The 26,539-nt window shown below is 41.7% G+C and overlaps 1 protein-coding gene across 11 annotated transcripts in view; it reads left to right on the top strand.

The window, feature by feature from the left end:
* The window catches only part of Cdk5rap2 (CDK5 regulatory subunit associated protein 2), a 186,595-nt gene that overhangs the window by 14,197 nt on the left and 145,859 nt on the right, over positions 1 to 26,539 (top strand). For 10 of the 11 annotated variants that reach the window (XM_015497679.2, XM_015497682.2, XM_015497681.2 and 7 more), the window contains exons 4-5: positions 18,015 to 18,125; positions 21,916 to 21,992. In XM_015497679.2, the coding sequence (XP_015353165.1) occupies positions 18,015 to 18,125; positions 21,916 to 21,992 (188 nt within the window). Of the gene's footprint in view, positions 1 to 18,014; positions 18,126 to 21,229; positions 21,421 to 21,915; positions 21,993 to 26,539 lie in introns of those variants that run through there. The other variant, XM_048813209.1, reaches the window with a different exon arrangement.

The following is a 26,539-nucleotide window of genomic DNA, read 5'->3' on the forward strand; positions in this document are numbered from 1 at the left end:
TTACCTGCTCTATGCTCTCATTTATCATGGGAAGAATTAGACCCTTCTTCATTTGTAACCAAATGAAATCCATACTATGCAAGACACAGGAGATATTTATCAGAGAGAAGACGGAGGACACAGAGAGAAGGACGCGCCACAATTATGTTTCTCTCTCCCAGTTGTCTTTACAAAACAGAGTGGTGCTGTCTCTGAATTTAATTTAGAATACTCATTACTGCTAATAGTTATCTGCAAACCACCAGTGACCAATTGAAGAAATGACTTGTCAGATCTCTAATGGAAACAAGTAATTTCTGAGCTTTGAGTTGTTATAATTTCAGCTGTACAATGCGATCTATGCTGTGGGTCTAGGGCCTCAAATGCATGAGATTTGATTATTCCATATTGTGTATAATTAAAATCTACTCTACTTTTAAGTGATTGTTCGTGTTTTATCATAAGAGTAATAATAGCTACTGTTTATCGAGTTCTTGTTCTGAGCTGGGAACTTAAAGTGTTAAACTAGATATATTACTTTACTATTAAAGCAGCTTTGGAAGGAGGTGATTATTTTTGAAGGGCACTGTTAAAGTTTAACAAAATGGTAGAATTTTCGTTGTGCATTTCGTTGCCTGCCTTTTGAATGGGAAGGAATCCTGAATCTAGCTTTCTTTATTACATGGAGGAGAGACTGAGGGCTGGGCATGAGTGTGGCAAAGCCATTCTCAGGGGTGTCCATGCTGCCTGGGTCCTACCACAACTTCTGGAGTCAGATTATGTTTGTGCACTTCTGCTCAGTGACCTTGGCCCTGTCACTTAACCTTTGATAGTAGCTTCTACTTCATGAGGCTGTTGGGAGCTTCATGAGGGCAGCATGCATTCCAGCACCTCCTGCGTTCTTTGTGTGGCCATTTGTCCTTCTTTTTCTTATTGTTATTATTATACTTGTCACTTTTCTCCACTTTGCCATGTGATGGAAGTTTCACTTGTTCAGACTGTTCTTGACAGTCTATATCCAGTTTTTTTTGAAGGTGAGAAAGAGCCTTCTGTGCCAATATGTTTTAGGATTTATGTTTTTTCTTTATGACTGTGGTCCTTTGGCTGCTGTTAGGTTTTTATGGTATTAATATTTTTTATTGTACATTTTCAAGAGCAAATTCTGCAGCTGAAATTGAAATGACCACACTGTTCTCAGTATCTCCCTTTCAGGTCTTTATAGGTCACTGAAATTTTTCCTTTGGCCTTTGCTTCATTTCGTAGCTCAGGTCATAGATCTCTGTGTGGTGATAGTCTGAACTTTCTGTGGGGTGCCTATAAAAAGTACTTGTAATATCTAAAGCTAATTTTAGAGTTAGTACATATTAAAGAAGGGACTGAAATACTTTTGTTTTGGAGAGGAATTTCATGACTCCTATCTAGTCTCAGATGACTGATATCTAAACATGAGCAGTTGCATTTAGCTAGAGTCTAATAAGACCTAGGCTCTCTCATGGTCTTGCTCAGGGTTTATCTATTCAGTAAATGTTTTCACAAAATATCCCTGTGCCAGGCTGACAACCTGGGTGGGGGAATCTGCAGTGGATTAAGACCAGGTAAGTTTCCCTGCCAAGAGACTCAGTGTTAGTTGGAAAGATGGGTAAGAAAATAGTCCATTGGGGAAATGTGGAAGTGTAGGCCCTGAGGGGCATGGGTCGGGTCTGGGCCTGCCGGGGGATTCAGGGACGCTTTCTTGGAGGAGCTGTTGCCTGAGGTGGAGCAGGAGGGACAAGTCAGGACTGGACAGGTGGAGAGGGCTGAGAGAGCATCCCTCTCAGGACGCATGTGTGGTATGAGAGAGTGGGGCAAGGCATGGTGAGTTTAGGGCACTGCACATGCCCTGGGCCTGTGGAGCAGGCGTGGGTCCCATCCCGCAGGCTCTTGAATATTATGCTGCTTTGTTTGATTTTTGTCCTGAAGGTAAAAGGGAACCAGTGATGGATTTTAATTGGGGGGAAAAGGACCAGAATTGTGCTTTCAAAAGATGACCCACTCTGGCGATTGTGAGGAGCAAGGTTTGGAGAGGAGAAGGCTGGTGGCCAGATGATGAGGTGAAAGGCTGCTGTGGTGGTGCAGACCAGAGGGAGGAATGCCGGAGCTCAGGGCGTGAGTCCAGAGGTGTGGGGTGGGGTCAGGACATCAGCTGGAGGAGCTTGGGCACCATGTCATCCAGCCAGCCCTCAATGGACACATGGAGGCTGGAAGCCCAGAGTGGGTGAGACTTATTGAGTCTTTGAACCCAGGTCTTCTGGCACAAGAAGTCCTTTCTGGTGTGTTCTCTGTGCTGCCTCAGTACTCACTGACACGTGGAAACCACGCTGCTTCATGTGGGTCTTTGTTAGCCAAGGATGTGGTCTCTGGGGAAGGCCCTGAGGTGGGAAGTAAGTGAGCCATCTCAGTCTTCTGTGAGACCTTGTCTCATTGGTTCTTTCTAGATGATAATGTGGGGAGCTCCCTGGCTGGAGGAGACCTGGGAAGCAGCATTTTGTGAAGGCCTGAGTTTATCTGCTGTGACCTATTCTGGATACTCTTTCTTCCTTTAAAATTTTTTTTTTTGAAGCTGGGCACATGCCTATAATCCCAGCAACTCAGGAGGCTGAGGTATGACGATGGCAAGTTCGAGGCCAGCCTTAGCAACTTATCGAGGGCCTAGGTAACTTAATGAGACCCTGTCTTGAAATAAAAACTAAATAAAATTTAAAAAAGGATTGAATGTAGCTCAATAGCAGAGTAACCCTGGGTTCAATCTGCAATAAAAAGAAAGTTTTTCTTTTTTTTTTCTGTGAATGAGGAAGACCCAGAATTTGGTGTGACATGTCCAGTCCACATGATTGTCCTTACCAATATATAGAACAGTTTGGTTTTGGCCTTTGACAGGGAGTGACATCATTAGCTTTCCATCTCATTACTGATAGAATGCGTTATTTAGTGACTGTGTAATATTTCATAAAGGCTTATATTAAAATGGTAGATTGAATCAATTTACATAATTGCCTACTGTTCAACATTTCAGGTTGTTTCTTGTTTCTCAGAATTACAGGCAAAACTGTGAAGAAGCTGTTTGGTTTGATGCCATCCCATTTATTGATTATTGATTTTACTTCCTGTGCTTTTCTTATTAAGGAAGTCAGTTCCTGTGCTGATATGTTGGAGTGTGGGCCTATGTTTACTTCTAGTATGTGCAGGGTTTCTGGTCTAATACCTAGGTCCTTGATCCACTCTGAGCTGGGTTTTTGCCGGCTGAGAGACGGGTTAAATTTCATTCTACTATGTATGGATTTCCAGTTTTCCCAGCACCATTTGTTGAAGAGGCTGTCTTTTCTCCAATATGTTATTGGCACCTTTGTCTTGTATGAGGTGAGCGTGAAGAGAGAGCCGACAGGATGGGAGAAAATCTTCGCCACCTGAAACTCAGATAGAGCATTAATTTCCAGGATAATAAAAACTAGTTTTGTTTATTTTATTTTTTTTTAGGGTAAATTCCTAGAAATGGGATTTGGGGATGTCAGAGGTTTCAAATATAAATCATATGCAACAAACAGTAGATTTCAGAGCAGGATTGATTTCAGTGGCCTCCTCTGTAAGGGGCGGGGAGACCCTTAGCCAGGTGGGGCTGAAACGCTTGTCTCTTTCTGTTCCCCACCTGCGTCTCTTTGTCCTTGTCCTTTGCTTGACTTGTCTCATACCCAGCTACCCAGAGTACCTATGTTCTTGTATTGAGGTTCTTACTCCTATTTGTTGAAGATTTTTGGTCTTAGTTGAGACAGTTGGTCAACTTGGAGTGTTTTACCTGCTTTGACAAGGAGATTGCATCTTTAAACTTGCTCTGTAATAACTGTGTTGTGAGTTACTTATCACCAGAGAGCACCCCACCCTTCCCATTTGTGTAGCCCTGAAGCTTTCAGAAGCACCGTGATGGGTAGATGCAACGTGGACTTGACATGATGAGGATTGGGTTGGAGGTCTGGCTGGTTGGAGGTCTTCACTGACTTGTGGCCTTGCCTTGGTGGCTTCCAGAACCTCACGTCAAGTAGACCTAATAGAGTCTTTCGTTCAGTCACGTGAGGATTTCATGAGCTGTGGTATGTACAGTGCCCACCCGGCGTGTCACCTGGCATGTAGTGGGCACTCAGTGAGCACTAGCATGTGCTCTAGTCGGAAGGTCAGTCTGTTGTAGCCACTGCCTTCTGGGGCTGCCTCATCAGTTTTAATTTTCTGTTGATCTTTTTATGTTTCTTAGACTTTGGAATAAAATCCCTAACTTCTTGCCATGACCCCTGAGGTCCTGTCCTCAGTAGTTGGAGCTCCCTGTCTCTCTGAGCTCTGCATGTTCCTCTCTCCCCTTGTAACTGCCGGGCCACACCAGCTTGTTCCTGTGTCAGGGCCTTCAGCATGTCCTACTTTCTTGACAGGACACCTCTCTCCCTTTCCTCGAATGTAAGCTCCCGGACCTGCACGTCTCAGCTTTAACGTAACCTGGTTAGAGGGGCTAACCACCACTCCCTGCACTCGGGTTCTCTGTTCTAGCGAGCACTTGGCACCTTTTCTTTTCTACCATGGATTTTATGATAGTTTATTTTTCTGTCTTTATTCACATGCTTGCTTAACTTTCTGTCTCTACTGTATATCTGGTACTCAACCCTGAACCCAACAACATAGTAGACACTTAACAAACATGGGTTGATTGGATGGGTGCATGAGATAATAAATCTTCAAGTTTTGATTGCTTTATCTGTTAAGTAAGAAAAATAATATTTATCTCACAGGCTTGTGGTGAGGTTTAAATACCCTGCCAGGACAGGGCTAGCCTCTGAGGTCTTCAGTCAGTGGTGTCTGCTGTGATTAGCGTTAATAAAGTGTCTGGAGACAGCGAAGCTGGAGGGAAACAGTTGGTAATAAGGGTGGGGCATGCGGAGCCACGGTCCCAGGAGAGGAAGCAGTAGGGAGGGCCAGGCGAGGTGAGGGTGGGAGACTGGGGTGGGGGGCTGTTTGGAATAAGCCAGGAGAGGAAGAATGGGGGTGAGCAGAGCAGTGGAAGATGCTGAGGAACAGGTCTGTAGCTGGCAGTGAGGTCGCAGCCCCTCTGCACACAGAGGGCTTTGCGGACAGAGTCCTGCACTTGGAATAGGTTTGGCCCAGGGCTGGGGTGGCTGTCGGTGGTGACTAGAGGAGTTATAGGTCTGTGTGGGAGCCTGGCCTTTGCCCACTAGATTGAACTCCTGAGTCCCTGTACCTCTGCACGTTTGGCCATGCCCTCCAAAACCCTGGCCAGATGGTGGCCTGGGCAGAGTACGTTTTTACAATCTTTTTGAAGGCCATTTGGAAACAGATTTTAATAGTCATAAAAATAAAATTGCTCTTGAGCTCAGTAATCTATTTTGGGGAAAATTGTCTCCTAAAGAAACAACCTGGTGGAAGGAAAAGATCTGTTCATGAAGGTGTTTGTTTGCCACACTGTGTATGTAACCGTGAAACACTGGGAATGGGGGAACTGTGTTTTACATTTGTCATTGCTGACTTCCTGTAACAAGATTGGTTGAGGGTGTTTCACAGGTGAGGAAGCTGAGGTTGAAAAGATGAATGATTTGCCCATGAGCTTGATTTGACTGAGAAGCTAAAAGAAGTCAAGTTAAACCTTGTCTTTTTGATTGTAAAGCCTGTACAGTTCCTGCTGCAGCACTCTGAGTCCATTAGTTAGTGCTCAGTAGAGAAATGGTTATGTGACTCTTAATCAATTCACTGGGCTTTTTTTTAGTGCAATCATTTTAAGTGATACTTAAGTGTAATTCTGCAACAATATGAAAAATACTTAAGATGTAATCTTAAGTGAAAGCAATGGAATATACGAGTTCACTTATTTTTTATTATATTTTTTATTTGTTCTAATTATACATGAAAATAGAATACATTTTGACACATCATACATAAATGAGTATGACTTCTCAAACATGATGTAGAGATACACAGTTCATATAGTCATATTTGCACACAGGGTAATAATGTCCGATTCATTCTACTATTGCTCCTGCTCACAAATTCAGTTATAATTCTACAAAAAGATATATTCCTGATCAGAGACTGAAAAGCTTATGAAAAGAGTAGATTTCATAAGGCAATTATATGCCAGGCATTGTTTGGGTTCCATTTAAAAAATTTGTTATTGCTACAGTGTTGTTTGTTAGTAAATAGATATTTGCCTAGTAACAGTGTTCCTGATGATCACCAGGGACAATGTTGGCTTCACAAACTCATTCCAGATTGTCCTCATTTGACTGTGTTGGTAGAACTACCTTACGTGCAGTATTGTTGGATTTGGGACAGCAAAAGTACATGATTTTTGTTTGCCTAAGTGAGGTCTCACAGTTTTTGTACTTGCAAAGAGAGTGAAAGATTATTGGCAACCCAAAGATCAGCTGAAGTGAGACATGGATTCCTTTTTAAAGCCACACCATGTTTACCACTTGCTAAGTGCTGGGCTGGGCCAGGTACTTAGCTCATTAGTTGTCACAACACCCCTGTGAGGTAATTGATTTTATCCTCATTTTATAGAAGAGTTAACAGTGGCTTTAAGATGTTAAATAGTCTTCCCAAGGTCACAGGACTCACAAGTAGCAAGACTGGGAGTTGAGTCAGTTTCTGCTGCCCCCAGAACCCTTGCTGCTGGCCCTGCTGTCTAGGGAAAGGTGATCTGGTAGGGGGGGCTTCTGCTTTGGAGCCCAGGCTCTTGCAAGCTGGTGAAGATGATAGCCAGAGTGTTATGTTTTAGATGTAAGGTGTCCCGTAAAAGCTCATGTGTGAGAACATGCAAGGAAGTTTAGAGGTCAAACAATTGGGTTAGAGAGTTTTAACCTACTTAGTACATTAATCCCCTGATAGGGATTACCTGGATGGTAACTGTGGGCAGATGGGGTGTGGCTGGAGGCACTGGGTCCCGGTTGTGCCTGTGGGATACATATTTTGTCCTGTTGAACAGAGCTTTCTGCTGGCCATATTCTGAACTGCTTTCCTTCACCCTGGGCTTTAAGAAATGTTCTGCCTCACCCTGGGCTTTAAGAAATGGAGCCAGCCATCTATGGACTGAGACACCTGAAACCATGAGTCCCCAAATAACCTTTTCCTCCTTTAATTGTTCTTGTCAGACCTTTTGGTCACAGCACTGAAAAAGCTGGCTAAAACCCAGAGTTAGGCAGCTTGCTTAGATTTTAGTCGAGGCAGGGCTGGTTGGAGTTGCCCTGATTCTTTTTTTTTTTTTTTTNTTTTCTTTTTTTTTTTTTTTTTTTTGGGTACTGGGGATTGAACTCAGGGGCACTCAGCCACTGAGCCACATCCCCAGCCCTATTTGTATTTTATTTAGAGACAGGGCCTCACTGAGTCGTTCAGTGTCTTGCTTTTTGCTGCTGCTGGCTTTGAACTTGTGATCCTCCTGTCTCAGCTTCCTAAGCTGCTGGGATTATAGTTGTGTGCCACCGAACCCTGCCCAATTCTTTTTTATGTTGTGGGTTTGAATTTTTCTTCCCTTTTGGATGGAGCATGAGGCTAGGCTAGGTTTTTGACAGAGTGGGAGTAGGAGGGGTTGGGGACAGAAGTTAGAACGACTGACCAGGAGCTCCTGTAAAATTTCTACCTCTCTCCAGCTTCAGAAAGCAGCATCCTCAACCATGCTGGGATGTTCCGTTTCAGATGGCCGCAGTCCGCAGTAACCCCTGGGCTCCGAGGGCTGGGATTGGCAGACACAGCCCTTGCTTGGGCGGACTTTTGAGCATTATGTTTCTAAGTCATACTTGGTGGGTTTTATATTTTTGGGTGTTTATTCCTACTGTGTGGTAAGTTGTTTTCAATTCTTCCACTTCAAGTTTCTTTTCCTCTCTTAAACTTGTTCTCGTAAAGGGAAAAGTACACATGAGGAAAATATTAATCTGGTTTAAATTCTTATGCTGTGCTAGGTACGCTACTAAACATTCTGGTTCATTTCTTCTAATTCTTATAGTAACTCTATGAAATAGGCATTTTTATAATTCCATTTTTATGGATGAAAGAACTGAGGTGCACAGTGAACTTGAGTAAGGTCATCTGCATTGTTCATTAATTTATTCACTCATTTACAAATGGTGGTCGAGTGTCTACTGTGTTCCCAATTCTCTACTAAAAACCTCTGAGAAAACAGCCATGAAAGATTAAGTTCCTGCCCAAGGAGGGATTATATTCATGGAACAAACATGATAATAAATAAGAAACATGTAAGCTGGGCGTGGTGGCAAACGCCTGTAGTCCCAGTGGCTTGGGAGGCGGAGGCAGGAGGATTGCGAGTTCAAAGCCAGCCTCAGCAAAAGCAAGGCGCTAAGCAACTCAATGAGACCCTGTTTCTAAAATACCAAATAGGGCTGGGATGTGGCTCAGTGGTCAAGTGCCCGAGTTCAATCCCTGGTACTACCCCCTACCCCCAAATGAAACATGTAAATAAATAAGGTGAATACAGATTGTGAACAGTTCTTGTTAGAAAATAAGAGCTGTGTGTTGGAGAGTGACACGGTGGGCAGAGATGGGCACCGCCTGAGACCGGGTGGTTTGGCAGTGATAGTTGAGCTGAGATGGGAGGGATGAGACCCAGCCACCTGGCTTTTGCTACAGGAAGAGCATTGAAGGACAACAAGGGCTTGGCTTTTGAGGACCAGAAAGGAGGCCAGTGAGGCTGGAACACTGTGAACCTGCTGGAGAGGCAGCAGGAGCTAGATCTTGTAGCTCTTTGTGGCCGTGGCAGGGAGTTTGATTCTAACAGTGATGTGAGAAAACAATGGAAGGTTTAAGCAGGACAGTGATGTGGACTGACCTGACTCTGAAGCCCATGTGGGTCTCATGACATATACTGCCATGAGAAATTCTTAGGAGTCTGTCCATCCATCCATTGGCTATTGTGTTTTTGACTGGAATGTGCAAGATGGCTGTGTCTCCCCATCTCTGAGAGGGGTAGCTAGAAAGGCAGTAACTAAGGTGCAGTGCAGAGTGGCCATATCTGTGATGGGAAAGTAGAGGGTGTGTGGAAGCATTTGGAAAGGTCCCCAGCCCAGCAGAGGAGACTGAGAAGTGATGGTGCGCCTAGCTGACGGCTGGCCACGTGGAAAACGTGCTGCTTGCGTTTCTTTTTATTCATTTGGGCTTTTCTGGCATTTGTGTGACCTTCTGAAGGCATATTTGCTTTTCTCTTATGTTTTTTTAAACTTCTTTACCTATAAATAGGACAAATATTCCTTCAAGTGTTAAGAAGAATTTTAGCATTATGTACAATGTGGGTATTCTAAGCAACTGCCATAAATATTTTATTGGTAGCTGAGTAATAGAATAAGGTTTCTTTATAGGAAGCATCTGGTGGGATAGGCTTTTTTGTTTGAATGAATGTTTTATGTGCTGTTTCCTTAAAACATTTAAGAGGAGGCTTTAATGAGCCTACCAATTGTTTCTTGTGCTGTTCTTGTTAGCCACAAAATTGAAATCTTAAGCAGTGCTAATGAGAGGGCCAAGGGCAGACTGTTTGAAAATACGCCGAATGTAGAATATGCTTATCATTTTCTTTAATCCAGTCCTAAACCATGTTTATTCAAAAATATTATATGCCATTAACGTTACTCTTTAAAATGCTGAAAAATACCCAGTGAGTGTATATATGTGGAGAGGTACTAGCATCCAGTGTGGCTATTCACATTTTTCTATATTTTATTTTAGTTATCTTTTTAAACAACTTTATTAAGGTATGATTCACATAAAATAAAATCACCAATTTTAAGTGTTCTATGAATTTTGACAAATGTGTCTTAATTACTATCATAATCAAGGTATTTTTTTGGTGTGTATGTGGACAGTTCTAGGCTCATGTAACCGTCACCACAATCAGAATAAAGACCAGTTCCATACTGCCAAGACGGTTTCTTCTGGTGCTTCTTTGCGGTCAAACCCTCTCTTTGCCCCAAACCTCTTGGCAACTAATGTTCTGTTTTTCCATCCCTATAATTTTGCTTTTCCCAGAATGCCACTTAAATGGAATCACACAGTAGGCATTCTTTTGAGACTGGCTTCTTTGTCTCCACAAGTCTCTGAAACTCCTTCATGTCCTTGTGTGGGACCTGGTAGTTGAGGACTTTCCTATTATCAATGTGCACTATTTGTCCATTGACCCTGTGAAGGACATTTGGGTTCTTACCAGGCTTTCGTGATTAATAATAAAGCTGCAGTAAACATCTGGGTGCAGGTTTTTGTGTGACCTCAGGTTTTCCTATTTTTTTTTTTTTTTTTAGGATAAACATCTAGTATTGCTGAGTCACATGGTAATTGTAGGTTTTTGGTAAGAAGCTGCCAAAGGATTTTCTGGCATGAAAAATTTTGCATTCCTGTGGGCAAAGGAGGTTTCCATTTGTTCTCATTCTCATCAGCATTTGGTCAATTAAAAAAAAATTAGCCATTCTAATAGGTGTGTATTGGCATTTCATTGTCATTTTAATTTGTATTTCCTTAAAAGCTGAGGTGTTTAAAATCTTTTCTTACACCTATTTACCATCTGTATTTCTTCTACTGTCACATTGCTGTTCAGATCTTCAGATACAAAGTAGAACAGGAATTGTGGGAGTGGATCTCCTTTCCTTATTATTGACTTTAGGGCAGATAAAAAATTCAATTTTTTTTTTATCTTTAGTTAAACATGTATTGTTTTTAGTAGATGTATGGCTTTTTCTGTAGATGCCTTACCAGATTAATGAAATTTCCTTTACTTAATAGTTTGCTATAATTTCCTCCCCCCCATGAATGGGTTTTATCCTATGCTTTTTCTGCATCTATTAATAAGATCTTATTATTTTTTATTCTTTATTCTGTTGGTATGGGGCTGTTTCAGTCAGATTTTTCACTGTTGTGATTAAAATATCTGACCAGAACAAGGAGGAAAAGTTTATTCGAGGGCTCACGGTTTCAGAGATCTTAGTCCATAGAAGGCCGGCTCCATTCCTCAGGGCTCGAGGTGAGATTGAACTTCATGGCCAGAGAGAGTGGCAGAGGATAGCAGCTCACATGATGATCAGAAAGCAGAGACTCCACTTGCCAGATACAAGTATGTACCCCAAAGCCACAACCCATGCCCCACCTCCTCCAGCCACACCCTACCACTTCAGTTACCTCTCAGTTAATCCCTGTCAGGGGATTAATTCACTGGTTGAGTCAACACTCTTACAACCCCTAATCATATATCCTCTGAACCTTCTCGCATTATCTCACACATGAGCTTTTGGGGGACACCATGTCTAAACCATAGCAGTAGATTACGTGGATTGACATTCAGGTAGAGAATTAGCTTTGCACTGCAGGGATAAAGTCCACTCATAATGCATTAATAATTTTACTCAGTTTACCAAAATTTAGTTGAAGATTTTCTGCTTATGTTCATGAAGGCTTTGGTGGACAGTTTTCCTGTAATATTTCTTTCTAGTTTTGGTATTAGAGTAGTGCTGCTTTCATAAAAACATGTGGGAAGTGTTGGGAAAACATATAACGGCAGCAGCATCCCAGAGAAAAACCCCAACATGGCGCCTAACGACCCTCTTTCTCCTCTTTTTTTCTTTCGCTGGCGCAAAACGTCTCCACCGGCGCCAATGTTCAAATCCTGCTGGTGGGAAACCTTAGCCCCAATAAGAATTAACTTCTTGGGCTCTGGAACTGACATATGGAAGAGCTTGCCAATAAACGGGCGACCTGTTATCTACCTTAGCCCTGCAACCTCTCCTTAGACCTATATAAACACACAGCCTTTGGTAATAAAGCGGGATTCCTCATCTTCTTTTTTTTTTTTTTGTACTGGGGATTGAACCCAGAGGTGCTTACCACTGAGATATATCTTCAGCCCTTTTTATTTTTTATTTTTATTTTTAGACAGAGTCTCGCTAAGTTGCTTAGGGTTTCACCAAGTTGCTGAGGTTGGCTTTGAACTTTTTTTTTTTAAATACTTTTTTCAGTAGTAGTTGGACACATACCTTTATTTTATTTAACTTTATTTATTTATTTTTATGTGCTGAGGATTGAACCTAGTGCCTCACACATGCTAGGCGAGCATTCTACCATTGAGCCACAACGTTAGCCCTGGCTTTGAACTTGTGACTCTCCTGCCTCAGACCCCCATTTCAGGCATGTGCCACCATACCTGGTCCTCATTTTCTGTTTTCTGGAGAAGATTGGGTAGACTTGGTATTGTTTTTTTTCTTTATAAAGATTTGGTAGAAATTACTAATAAAATCATGTACATCTGAAGTTTTCTTTTTAATAAGACTTTTAAGTACAAAAATCAAATTTTAAAATAAATACATAAAGGGCTGGGATTGTGGTTCAGTGGTAGAGCGTTTGCCTTACATGCATGGGGCACTGGCTTTGATCCTCAGCACCACATAAATAAATAAAATAAAGATATTGTGTTCTACAACTAAAAAAAATACATCAAGTTAGTTTTTATTTGAATTTTGAAAAATTGTGACTTTCAAGAAATTGTTATTTAAGTTGTCTAATTTATGTGCAGAGTTGTGTGCAGTATTTCTTTCTTTATGAATTGTCATGGATCTGTGTTGATGGGTCCTCTTTCATCTTTTGTTTTTCCTTTTTGTGGTACTGGGGATTGAACCCGGGGCCTCATGCATGCTAAGCAAGTGATCTACTACTGAGCAATACTCCAGCCCTCTTTCATTTTTTAAAAAATATTTTTTCTAGTTGTCAATGGACCTTTATTTTATTTATTTATATGTGGTGCTGAGAATCGAACCCAGTGCCTCACACATACTAGGCAAGCGCTCTGCCACTGAGCTACAGCCCCAGCCCTCTTTCATTCTTTATATTAGTAATTTGTATCTTCTTTGTTCTTTGCCAGTCTTGCCAGAGTTATATGAATTTCATTGATCATTTTGAAAGAACCTGCTTTTAAAATTGATTTTTCTCCATTGTTTTTCTGTTTTCCATTTCAGTGATTTCTGAAGTTTATTGTATCTTTCTTTCTGCTCAGTTTGCTTTCTGTTCAGTTTGCTCTTTTCCTGGCATCTCAAGGTAGAAGTTTAGATTGATTTGAGGCCTTCCTTCTTTTCTAAGGCATTTGATAGTATCAATTTCCCCGGAGCATTGATTTAGCTGCATTCTACAAATTTCAATATATTGTATTTTCATTTTTGTTTAATTAAAAATGTCTCCTAATTTCCCTTGAGGCTTCCTCTTTGATCAATGAATTGTTTAGAAATGTGTCATTTAATGTCCAAGTGTTTGTAGATTGTTCAGTTGTTTTTTTTTTTCTGTTATTGATTTTTAGTTTAGTTTCGTTATGGTCAGAGAACATAGTTTGGTTTCAGTTCTTCTAAATCTGTTAAAGTTTGTTTTGTGACCCAGGATATCTTATAAGTATTCCATGCTTGCTTAGTTACTGGGTAGTATTTTATAAATGTAAGTCAGATCCTGTTGGTGGATTGATGAAAGAGGAGTATTGATACCACCAAATATACTTGAGTTATTGTCCATTTCCTCCTTCAGTTCTATTAGTTTTTACTTTATGAATTTGAAGGCTTGGTATTAGGTTTGTGTACATTAGGACCATAGAGTTTTCATTATGTAATGTCCCTCTGGGTCCTTGAATAATTCTCTTTGCGTTGTACTCTACAGTTTCTGGTATTATTTGCCATTTGAGCTTTCTTTTATTTGGTGTTCACATGGAATACATTTTTTCCTATTCTTTCATTTATTTATTTATTTTGGGGGGATATTGGAGATTGAACCCGGGGACACTGAACCACTGAGCCACATCCCTAGCCCATTTTGGCATTTTATGTAGAGACAGGGTCTCACTGAGTTGCTTAGTGCTTCACTTTTGCTTCTGCCTTGGCCTCCTGAGCCGTTGGGACTACAGGCATGTGCCACTGCACCCAGCTATTCTTTTACTTTTAACCTATCTCTATCATTATATTTAAAGTGAGTTTCTTGTGGGTGGCATAAAACTATTTTTAAAATCTGTTCTTACAATCTCTGTATTTTAATTGGTCTGTTTATTCCATTTACATTTAATATGTATGAAAGTGTTTTGATTTAGACCTATTTTTCATTCTTCCTTTTCCCTTTTCAAACCCCCTTTAGATCATTTGAATTATTTTATATTCCATTTAGACTTATGTAATTGTTTTTGGAACATATCTATTTGTATAGTTTTTTAAAAAAGATTACAAATTTTAAGTCGGTACTTTTGAGGTTACTACACACATCTACACATACAAGGAGCTTTACTACTGCTCATTTCCAGTATGTATTATATCAACATACACTGAAAACCCCACCTGATCCTGTTTAATTTTGTTTTCAACTGTCATATATATATGTTTTAAAGAGCTAGGTATCCAGATATTTACCATTTGTTTTTCTTTCTTCCATTTCCAGAGTTCTGCATTCTCTTCTGGTATCATTTCCCTTCAGTCTGAAACACTTCCTTTATCATTTCTTTCAGAACAGTCATTGCCAATGCATCTATTTGCTTTCCCTTAATTTGAGAATGTCTTCATTTTACCTTTCTTTCTCAGGATATTTTTGGTGGATATAAAATTCTGCATGGTGATTTCTTTGAGCAGTTTAATATTTCCCCCTGCCCCTGTATTTTTTAAAAAAAATAATTTTAATTTGTTCTTTTTAGTTATAATGACAGTAGAATGTATTTTGGCACATCATACATACTAGTACATATCCCCTATAGTTTTGATGGAAAGGTCAGCTGTCGTTTGAATCATTGTTCCTTCCCCATGTGTAATACATCAGTTTCCTCAGGCGTTCGAGAGTTGTTTTTGGTCTTTCTTCAGTGTTCATCAGTGTGTGAGGGTATGTTTCTTTGAGCTTATTTTGTTTAGTGTTTAGTAAGCTCCTTGAGTCTGCATATCTTATGCCTTTTTCCAAAATCAGAAAGTTGAAAAGTATCATTCCTTCAAATATTTTTTCTGTACTGCACTCTTTCACCAATTTTTCATCTATTTTTTCAGACACTGTGGTGAATGTTGGATCTTTGGTGGTTGTCACAGAGGCTGGGCTAATTTGTTTCAAGTTTTCTTTTCCCTTTTTTTTCATATTGGATGGGTCTTGTTGATCTCTTTTCAAGTTCATCTCCATTTTTTTTAAAGCCCATCTACTCAACTTGTTATTTGGTTCTTGTATTTTTCAGTCTAAAAATTTCTGTTTGGCTCTCTTTTATGTTTCTTGACTGAGACTTTATATCTTTCTATTCATTTTGAGACTATTCATCCTGTGGCTTGGATCATGGTTTTACCTCTTGGAAATATCCTAGGCCTTTAAAAGATTTTCCCTTTTGATATAGTCAAGTGCATTTATCTTCTTTTCACAAAAACCTGAACTTGACTTTATTATCCTTATGTTAGAATGAAGAAACCAAGGCTCAGAGGGGTAGCATGTCTAGGATTCAGTGTGTAACATGTACATTGAACTTAGTATTGTCACAAAGCCCCTCGTCTTTCTGGTTTGGCTGAGAACTGATCTTGAGTAGCGACTTTGTGAATGGGAAGGGGACAACAGACACATGACTTACAGTGTGGGCAGACACTGGGTTAGTAAACATCAGCTCTCTTTACATAATATAAATAGTCTTAAAAAGACTGTATTCATTTATTATTACTTCAAATTTATTTTATTTTTTATTAAGGAATTTAAATTTAAGAGATAAAAAGGGTATAGAGCATACTGCCAGATGAATGCCATTGTATCAAGCCAGTAAGCATGCATTCATAGCCCTGAATATACAGCGTGTTTTTAATTATAGTCACATTCTGTGCAGTAGATCACTAGAGCTTATTACTTCCGACTGAAACTTTGTCCCTTTGATTAACATCTTTCCTTTCCCCACTTACACCCTCCTTCCCCTGCCTTGTATTTAAATAGTAACCTGCCCTATAGAATCTATGCCATGGTATTATTTAACAATGCATCTTGATAATAATGAATAAGCCAAGTGGTCTCTCACTCTTTTTTTTTGTGACTTTATAGTATTACATTGAGTGGATATATTATAATTTACTTAATGATGAACTAGTTGACTTTTAATAATTTAAATTAAAATAAATTTTGTTGTTGTTGTCAATGAGACCTTTAATTTATTTATATGTGGTGCTGAGAATTGAACCCAGTGCCTCACACATGCTAGGCAAGCACTCTACCACTGAGCCACAACCCCAGCCCCATTAATAATTTAAATTAACCATGGACTTTTTGACTTTAAAAACTTTTAAAAGTGAAGTATGACATACATATGGGAACATATACATGTGTGAACTAGTTCAATGACTTATCAAAGAAAGATCATATACTGTAACCGTCACCAATGACAAGAAATGGACCATTCAGTACCCAGATGTCTCCTCTGTGGCTCCTTCCAAATGCCATCCACTTTTTGTCTCTAAAGGTAACCACTACCCTGGACTGACTTTCAGTCCCTGCTTAGCCTGTGCCTCTGTCATTCTCTTTCTTGCGGTGCTAAGGAAGGGTATCTTTTTCGTAAGGCAGAGACTCAGAGGTAAAAAATGAAGCAGAGAAGGAGAATGTGGGGGACGGTGGAAGGACTCGGAGAAGATTTAGCTATTTAAGCATGCAGATATAAACATTTGAGGGAGGTGCTTTAGTGCGTATTCTGTTCTTGGAGTTAGGTTAGCCCTCCCAGAAAATCTTGCAGACCAACCAATCCAAAGAAATCAAATATTTTCTTTTGACAGTGAGGTTTAGTGACAGATTACAGTCACTGGAGACACCATAGGGTAGGAGTCCCAGTCCTTGGCTGGTGGTGTGCTTTCATGGTGTGTTTCAGGACTGAGAGACTCTGGACACCAGATGTGGGCCAGTGCTTTTAGACATGATAGGTTCTCAGGATCAGTCCTTCATACGCCCCCCTTCCCCAAGCTTTTATTTTTGACAAATTTCAAAATTTTATGGTAAAGTTGTAAAATGGTACAGCACTCTAGATTCTTCACCCAGATTGAACAGTTAATAATTTTTACATTTGTATTCTCCCTTTTTGTCCTCTTTCCCCACTCAAGGGAGAGTTAGTTACGGATATCATGACACTCCCTTTAGTCTCTTAGAACGGGTCTCTTAGAATGTTATCCTACAAGATCAGAATGCTGTAACCTGATATCAAGTTGTTATTATCATCATATAACATTTTTTGAGATTCAGTTGCATGTAGTACTCATGCTTCTCTAACCTCCATCTAACACATTTCGCTTTAGATTGTCATCAAGATGTTTGAAGAGTTGAGGTCTGTTGTTTTGCAGAATGTCCTTCAACTTAAATTTGTCTGATTGACTCCTCTTCATTAGATTTGGGTTAATGGTTATAGACGGGAGCACTTTAGATAGAATTAATTGCTCTCAGTGATTTATTTCAGGAGACACATGATGTCAGTTTGTCCCATCAATGTGATATTAGATATATTTTCTTGATTAAGCTGATACATTTCTAAGTTATAAAGGTACCTTTTCATTTGTAGGTACTAAGCCATCTGTGGGAGGATATTTTGGGACTGATATCCTATTCTCCAGTGATTTTTCGCCTGATGCCTTATATTACCTGAATCAATCATTGCTTTAGAAGTTGCATGATAGTGATTTTCTTTTTCTGTTATTCTTCATTTATTTACTGGGTTTCTTTTATAAAGGAGACTCCCCTTTTCCTTTCTTCCTTCCCCATCTCATTCTTTCTTATCATGTGGACTCATGAATTTTTTTTTATTTAGTTGTTCTTCATTTCTGTCATTCATTTTTATGCTCAAATTTGGCTGGTGGGACCTACTTAATCTTCTGGGTTGACATTACTGTAGCAAAGGTAAACTCTCTGTATTTAACATTTGAATTCATTTTGTAGCCTTGGAAGCTGTGGGGATTAATATAGGACTCATCAGTTAGATGCTCTGCCTTTTGTTTGCCTTAGATAACCTTTCTGTGCTCATTTTCCAGCAAATCACTGAGTTGAAGAAAGAAAACTTTAACCTGAAGCTCCGCATCTATTTCCTCGAGGAGAGGCTGCAACAGGAACTTGATGGCCCCACTGAACACGTCTACAAAACTGTGAGTGGCCCACTTCTGCTGTCTTCCCTGTGTCTGTTCTCACAGTCATTCCAAGCAGATATTTGATTGATTTTGTTCCTAGAGTTGGCATGAATAGATGGAGATGCTAGCATTCGATTTGGATTGATTACGGGGAGCATAAAGATACTAGGCTGACCCTCATGTTAAGCAAATAGGTACATGATTAATTTTAAGGAAGTCTTTTACTCTCTCTTAAACATCAGAATTCTGAGCCACTGTCTTTTTATCTCAGTTGCCTTTTTATAATTATTTACTTGGAAGCAGGCAGTGGAATGATAGAATGGCTTTGGATTTAAGTCCTACTGTTACCAATTAACTGGGGTAACTTCAGGCAAGTCACTTTAGCTCTCTGGGCTTGTTTCCAGAGTTGAGTGATAATCCCTGTGTCATAGAGTTGTTTGTGTGGATTAAAAAGGGATGACAGATGGAAAGCTCCGGCACAGGGTCAGTGCTGGATAATTATCAGCATAGTCTTATAGAGGCTTCCTTTGGCCACCCCAAGTTAGGATTGTCAGTTTTTCCTGTGATTTGACTCTTCTATATTCTCATGCTCTTGCTTAGAACTGTCAGGAAAAAAAAAAGTTTATTCCTATTTGAAGTCTTGACTAGATATCTTTATCTGAAAACAAACCTTGGCTCTGAGAGTTGAAAAAAGAACTTGGCTTTCTTGAAAAGACAGGAGTATAAACAATATTTCGGTGCCCCCTGTTTTTAGCTTTTTCTGGTAGATTAGCCCTTGGCCTGGGAATTATTCCATCTTTTCTCCTCTGAAGTTTATACCAGTGGAAACTTTTGAAGGAGGAAAAAGAACTCTCCTTGAATGTCAGTGGAGGAGCGTAAATGGGCTCTTTTTGAAGAGAGCTTGTACTGTCCTTTGCAGGAATTGAAAATCTCCCTTGTCCCTGAAGGCACAGTTTTCTTTCTTCATAGGGGTGGGGGTGCAAAGATGACAAGGCTGTCCCGTTTTCTTGAAGGGAATGGTGATGCAATCAGAATTTGAAAGAAAAAGCAGTAATCTGAAACCTTTTTTGTGTAAGTATTGTGGCCATGCATCTTGGAACTTCTGGGGTTATTGGAAGCCACACTGTCAGGCACCTGTCCGGCACCATCTTGGGTGTTTGTGCATCTCATGACAGCCCTGTGCAGTGGAGGTTATCCTCATCTTATAGGGGAGGAAACAGATGCTCAGGGAAGATCAGTAGCTTGGTTGATGTCATTTAGCAAGGTATGAGGCAGATTTTGAGTGCAGGTATGCTTACCTCAGTGTACCATGCTGCTTCACCTGTTTTTTTCCCCTGTTGTCTGTGTAGATGGACTGATACAGTTACCTCCCTCCCAGTTAACTATGTGGGTAGGTGCACATGATTCAGAACTCATAAAACAGAAAAGGGACACACTGGAAAGGGTCCCTATATCTACTCAATATGATTGATTGATTGATTGTGTGTGTGTGTGTGTGTGTGCATGTGTATGACTAAACCTGTTATACAGAAGAACAAGCATGTTCTGCCTGGTTCCTTCTTGCATTTTTCATTTAATTATGTCTTAGATATCTTTTTTTGTTTGTTTCTTTTTTTTTTTTGTAGCAGGGATTAAACCCAGGGGTGCTTAACCACTGAGCCATATCCCCAGCCTTTTATTTATTAAAAAAGATTTTGAGACAGGGTCTCATTAAGTCCTAGGACCTTGATAAGTTGCTGAGGCTGACTTTGAACTTGCAATCCTCCTGCACCAGCCTTCAAAGCCTCTGGGATTATAGGCATGTGTCATTGTGCCCAACACTTAGATATCTTTTCTTGGTAGTTTAAGAACTTTTTCATTTTTTATAGCCTTTTAATAGTCCATTTTATACTTAGAAAGTGTTCTGACTTTTAGTTTGGAAATCACTATCATTTATATAAGCTTATAACTTAAGATATTGGCCATGTCGGGTCTCCATGTTTAAATCTGCTAGGTTGGGTTCCATTTGGCTCATCACAAAACAGAGCTCTTAGAACATATCAGTCCACTCGGTCCCTGCAGCTCTGTTTTGTGAGAGTTGGGAAGGGCAAGCTGCATGTGGAGGGTGTTTCTACAGTTTCCATAGAGCCACACTTGAGGCACTCAGTGTCCTGGCCTATTGCAAAGGTCAGTTTCTTTTAGGAAAAGTTCTGCCTCATAGGTGACATCTTCAGTTCCTGTTGTGCACAGTGAAGAGGGTAATGTTGGCTTCCTGTGCCAGCTGAGTCAGCCCTCAGAGCCCCCAGGCACGTGGGCTTTGTGCTTTCCACTTGACACTCGAGGGGTCTGAGAAGCGGAGCATGGCTTTCTCACCCTGACCGTGTGCTGGAGAACAGGCACAGGCTACATCTCCAGATTTGTGCCTTCTGTGAGCATGAAGGCAGGGCCTGGAGCAGTCTTGTTTGCTCCAGTGTCCTCACTGTTTGTTCTGTCACAGGCCCAGGGGAAGTGCCTGCAACAGGAAGGAGTGAACAAGCGAGTGTCCTCTGACTGTAGTCTCCTTCTGGGGAAGTGTACAGGTGGAATTTGAACCTGTGGGTCCTTCTGGTCCCATGTTCAAGACTTCCATTTTGTTAGTACTTTCAACTTTGAGTGTTCATTCCGTCAGAACTGCTTGGCAGGAAGAAGGGAGCAATGTCCTCTGAGATTATAAATTGTACTGGAAATAATAACAATGATAGATTATAATTATCAATAACTCTTATTATTATTACTATTATTATTATTATTAGGTAATTGGGATTGAACCCAGGGATATTTTACCACTGAGCTACAGCCCCAGTCCTTTTTAAAATTTCAAGACAGGGTCTAAGTTGATGAGGATCTTGCTGGATTTGTGATCCTCCTTCCTCAGCCTTCCTAGTCTTTGGGATTATAGGTGCATGCCACCACATCTGACTGGTTATTTTTAGTTGGAATAATATATGTGTCATGGAGTAGAATATAAAATTGTCACTAATTATTAAAATAAAACAGGAGAGTGAATTTAGAGGAATCTTGGAATGCGAAGTCTGTACTCTGAACCCCTGTCTCTGCTGCATGCATTCTTCTCATCATTCTCTCTGGGATACATGAGGGGATAGGTTTGAGAAGCCCGCCATTGCTCCACTGTCTCATGTTGTGTTCTGTCTGTCTAAGATTCTGTCTGAATCTCACGTGAGTTGTGGTGTGTGAGGATGGTGTGTGTCTCACTTTGTTCCCGTCAATTAAGAGAAAGCCGGTTGGAGAACACTGTCCCTTAGTGTCAGCCTGCTCCATGCGGTGTGGCTTTTTTGTGAGTACCCTGAAATCTTATATCTAAGCCAGACAGACCATGATGTGGACTCCCACTTACCCGTTCCCAGGTTTTATTTATTTTGTTTAAGCTGTAGCATGTTCTCACTGCTACAACCACCACATGCATGATTGTAAACAACCAGAAGTAATTGCCTGGAATGGTAAAAGCAAACTGTAAATTTGCTTGGCGGAAGGCAAACAATTTTTAAATCAGCCTCACTTGTATGACATTTATGCCTCGATATTTGAATGCTCTGGCTGTTAGAAGCTTGCAGCATTTACATAATTGTTCCAAGTCTAGAGAAACCCAGGGCTTTCTTTTGAGACCACCAGTGTTTAATAATTCCCTTTTCCTTGTGCCTTGAGGCTAATGAGGGCTTCGAATCTAACATCTGCTGTTAAAGCGTTGCAGGGTCCGTCTGTGTGGGGGGCGGCTTGCCCACCGATGAGACCTCGAGTCTTACGCTGCTTCTTTTCTTTCCTTATCTGGAAGAACATCGAGCTCAAGGTGGAAGTAGAAAGTCTGAAGAGGGAGCTGCAGCAGAGAGAGCAGCTGCTCATCAAAGCCTCGTGAGTACCGTGGTGCTGCCCAGCCGGGAGGTCACCCGGGCTTTCCACGGCGGGCGCTAAGCTGGTCAGTAACTGCTTTTCTAAGCCAGTTGTTCTCTGACTGGCCTCCAAGGACTCCAAGGAAGTTTTGGTTTTATTTAATTACTAATTTTTCAATGAACTAGCCCAGAAAAACGAACAGGTCTTAAGTTCAGCATGGTGAATTTTCACCAAGCAAACACACCCGGGGAACCATCCAGACCAGGAGGAGAACACTATGGGTTTGAAGCCTCCTTGTGCTTCTCCCCAAGGTAGCCACTGTTTTGATCACTCTTGTCATGATTGCTTAGTTTTCCCTGGTTTTCAACTTCATATAATTGGAATTATACAATAATGTGTTCTTTTGTGTCTAGCTTCTTTCCTTAGCAATATATTTGTGAGATTCATCTGTTATTAATTATGTCAGTGGTTCATTCATTGTAATTGCTGTCAAAGTCAAGGGGGCACCGTGGCGCACACCTGTAATCCCAGGGAGGCTGAGTCAGGAGGATCGAGAGTTCAAAGCCAGCCTCGGGGAGGCTCTGAGCCTCAACTCAGTGAGACCTCGTCTCTAACTAAAATACAAAAAAGGGCTGGGGATGTGGCTCAGTGGCTGAGTGCCCCTGGGGAAAAAAAAATGTCAAGGGGTCCTGGTGGGTGAGGCAAGGAAGCAGAGGGTGGGGTAACTATTTAAAAAATCTGTTACAGGCCCTAGGATCCTTATAATGTTTTGTTTGAAAGGGGTTCTATTACTTAAAAAAAAATTGAAATATTTTAGTATTTCCATTAATGAGTTAACATTCAAAAGTTAATGTGTTTGTTGAACAACAGCACAGTTTAGAGAACACAGCCTGCAGTCAGCTGCTTCTCCATTCATCCATCAACATTTATTACGTAATGACTTGTGTCACACACTGAGGACCTGAAAAGAGACACTACCTCCCCCCAGCACTCACTGGAGCTGCTGAGTGGTTTATATTCTTGTGAATGAGTGGAGTGTGGAGAGGCAGTGATGGAGGGCATTTTTGGGGAAAGTGGGGCTCCATTTGTCTCCGAGAGAGTGGAATACGACTTCCCAGGGCTGCCTCCCTGAGGTGGGCTGGAAGCTCACGTGGGCATGCTCCCTTTATCATGGAAGCAGAGCTCCTGCTGGGCGTGGCTGGCTCTTTGGCTTGGGGCACAGCTGCTCCATGCCAGGCCAGGGTAGCTCCTCTCACTGCCATAGTCTGGCAGCTGGACATTGGTCTGTGTTGGCTTTGAGCAGATGAGAGGTTCCCAGGCCTGGGCTTCTCCTCTGAGCTATGCTAAACTTGCACAGGCAGCATTTTGTGAATGTGTAAATGAATAAATATAAGCAGATTAAAAGTCTTTGTTATTATTTATTTATTTGTTTATTTTTGGAAGCATGTCATTCTCAGCTGTGAGGCAAATCTACTTTCCTAGGCCTGGAGATCAATAATAGAATTTAGTGTGTTTCCTGTACATTGCAGGCCTTGTTATTAGCTGAGCATGTGCATAGGGAAACACCAGTTGACAAGGTCTCATGTGCACGCTTCAGGGACAGCACGCAGCATGGAGTGCTCGGGGCCTTGCACACAAGTTTGTGTGCATATATTTTCCAGTCTGCCCAGGCTGGTGTTCAAGGCCCTTTGCCATCTGACCAGCAGATGCTGTCTCTGCTGGATGGGTCAGCTGTTGTGTGCTGCACTGGACAAGGTTCCTGAGGTTGCAAAGTGATGATGAAGCTTAGGTTCTAGTGGAGCTGATGGCAGTCAAGTATTTGCAACAGTAAATGCATGAATGCAAATTGGGAAAAGAGCTATAAGGAGAAAATAAAGGGAGCTGTGGGGGTTTATAGTTGCGGGAGTAGATATGTAGGTACGTAACTGGGAAGATGAGCCTGTGAGGTGGCATTTGAAATGAAATCTGAGGCATACGGAGGAATTGGCAGGTGAGTGGATGGAGAAGCGTTGAAGGAGAAGGGAATGCGTATATGTCTGAGGAAATGAGAAGTCTAGGACCCTAGTGATTTTGGTCTTTCCCCTAAGATCAAATGAGCAAGTGACACAATCTAGAGTTTTGCTCTTGAGAAGGTCACACTGTGTGCTGGAAGTGGGTGGTGGGGGGAGCGAAGGGGAAGCAAGGAGGCCAGTTAGGACGCTGTTCAGTGGGCCAGGTGAGAGCCAGGTGCTGAGTGGTGGTGGTGGGAAGGACACTCGGGCAAGCCCCCAGGCCTTGGTGTGAATGAGGAGGAGAGGGCAAGGCTGGTGCCTCCTGGGTTAAGAGCATGAGCTCTGCTCGGAAACGTCGCTGGGACTTCACCACTTTAGCCTCCTCTCCACCAGCTCTGCCCTGCTGCGTTGAGGGCTCCACTGGTGCTCCTGTTCTGGCGTTCTCGCCTCGCCCTGGCGGACTCTTCCCCTTTTGGTCCCCCCAGCCCAGTGCCTTTCCCACTGCCTTGCCCTTGGAAAGGCTCTAATGTGGGTCACCGAGGCTCCTCCAATCCACGTCAGTCTCTTCAGACTCTGACATGTAAGTGCATACGATAAGTCTGTATGCATACCACTTTTGAGGTTAAGAACACTTTCACTCCCCTTGACATCCCATCATTATTCTGAGCAGAGCAAATCTCAAGGAGTACCCTCATTTTATAGAGGAGGGAATTTGGGCCTGGCAACAGGAAGGGTTCTAAGCCCTAGTCAGAAAGGTCGGAACGAGGGTGAGTTCCCCATCATGGAGCACAGCGCCAGGCTTCAGGTTTTGTTTTTTGATTTTCATGCATAGATGGAAGATACCTTTGCCAATATGCTTCCCTCAGCTCTCTTTTCCGCTGTATGATTTTTGGTGGGAGTGGAATATGGGACCTGCTATAGGAAAAGCCCTTGCTTTTCCCTGAAAACTATAATTAGAATGGAAAGAATCCAGAGAGAATGTTGAGGATACAGGGTAATGAGAAGAGAGCTGGGGTGTAGCTTCATGGTAGAGTGCCTGCTTAGGGTGCTCACTGGGGAAAAAAAAATAATGAGGGTAGTATTTCTAGAAGGTTCTTTCTTGTGTTGGGTAGAAAGCTAGATTAGACCCATTTCCCTATAGTCTCCTTGTCTCCCTGTATCTCCCTATCTACCTGTTAGCCCAGATTCTATAAGAAAAGCAAGGGTAGAAGGAGGGAACTAACAAGAGCTAGATCCTACTTTGTCCCAAATCCTGTTCCTAGCACTTAATGTGCTTTTTTTCTGTTGATCTTCATAACAGTTATGTGAGGCAGCCAGTGTTCCCATTTGAGTGAAGAGAAAATCGAGGCTCAGAGGAGAGGGGAAACTTGCCTGAGTTGGTCACTGAGCTGGGTCTGCTCTGGCTCCAGAGCCCACTCTGCCTTGCTGTGAAGTAAACATATTTGTTTGCTCATTTTCCATTGTTATGTTTATCAGTTACAATAAGGGGGCATTAAAAACAAAAGCAGTCATATGGTTGGGAGTAAATTTTATCTCCGTAGCTTTAAAACACGAACAAAAAATAATAATTCCATTAGCAGAGGAAAATTGTACCATACTGCTGAGTATAAATTTTATTGCTACAGTAACTGTAAAATACAAAGATGATAAATGAAAAGTTGGAACATTTATTATTGGGAATATATTTTATTGGTATAACTAAAACACAAACAAACTGAATAATACCAGTAGTTGTTAAAAATTGTAGTCAGCCTCTTGACAGTGTACATGATTCAGGCTGTAAAATGCCAAGGTTAGATGGGAGCTGGTGGAGGGAGGCTCTGCTCTGGTGGGTGGGGTGAGGGCAGGGGTTAAAGAGGGGAGCGATTTTATAGTGGAGGCTCCATAAAGCCCCAAGGGCTAAGACATTTGTGAGCCACCCATGGCAGGAACTTGGGGCCAGAACAACCCTCTGTCTGTGGCACAGGATGGAGGGCACGGGATGGAGCGAGTCTGGCATCCTTTTAGCCTTCTCTCATGCCCCTTGAGGGGCCATAGAAACGATTGTAAGTCACTGTGAGTTTGCGCGAGTACTGAAACGAGTTAAGGGAGAGGTTGCCGAGGATACTTAATGGCGTTAATCAGGAGGTGGAAATGATGGCCCTGGTTCTGGCTGGGGGGGTGAGCTATTCCAGCTCAGAGCCCAGCAGAGGGATGGCAGGAGACCTCCTGCAGCAGCTCAGCAGGGGCCTGTGCTGCTCTGGCCTCAGAGGCAGCAGCCTCAGTGCGGTGCAGAGCACTCAGATGGAGGAAGAGGCGCCCGCGTGTCAGCCATTAATTCTAAGAGGTAATCATCTCATTTTTCACATGAGGAAACTAAGGGGTAACAGGTAATTTACTGAGGCTAGGTAATGTACCCAGAGTCACACTGGCACTAGAATAGAGCGAGACTGTGGAAGCGGATCTGTGTAGCTTCAGAGCCCATGCTCTTTACTTGCAGTTGTTCACACTGAATTCCATTAACATGATATCACAACCCTGGGGCCTTCTCCAGCCTTATTGGGGAAAGGAAAAAACAGATATAAATAAGGTCTTTAT

This window comes from Marmota marmota, unplaced genomic scaffold, assembly GCF_001458135.2.
Source record: "Marmota marmota marmota unplaced genomic scaffold, marMar, whole genome shotgun sequence".
Lineage (NCBI taxonomy): Eukaryota > Metazoa > Chordata > Mammalia > Rodentia > Sciuridae > Marmota > Marmota marmota.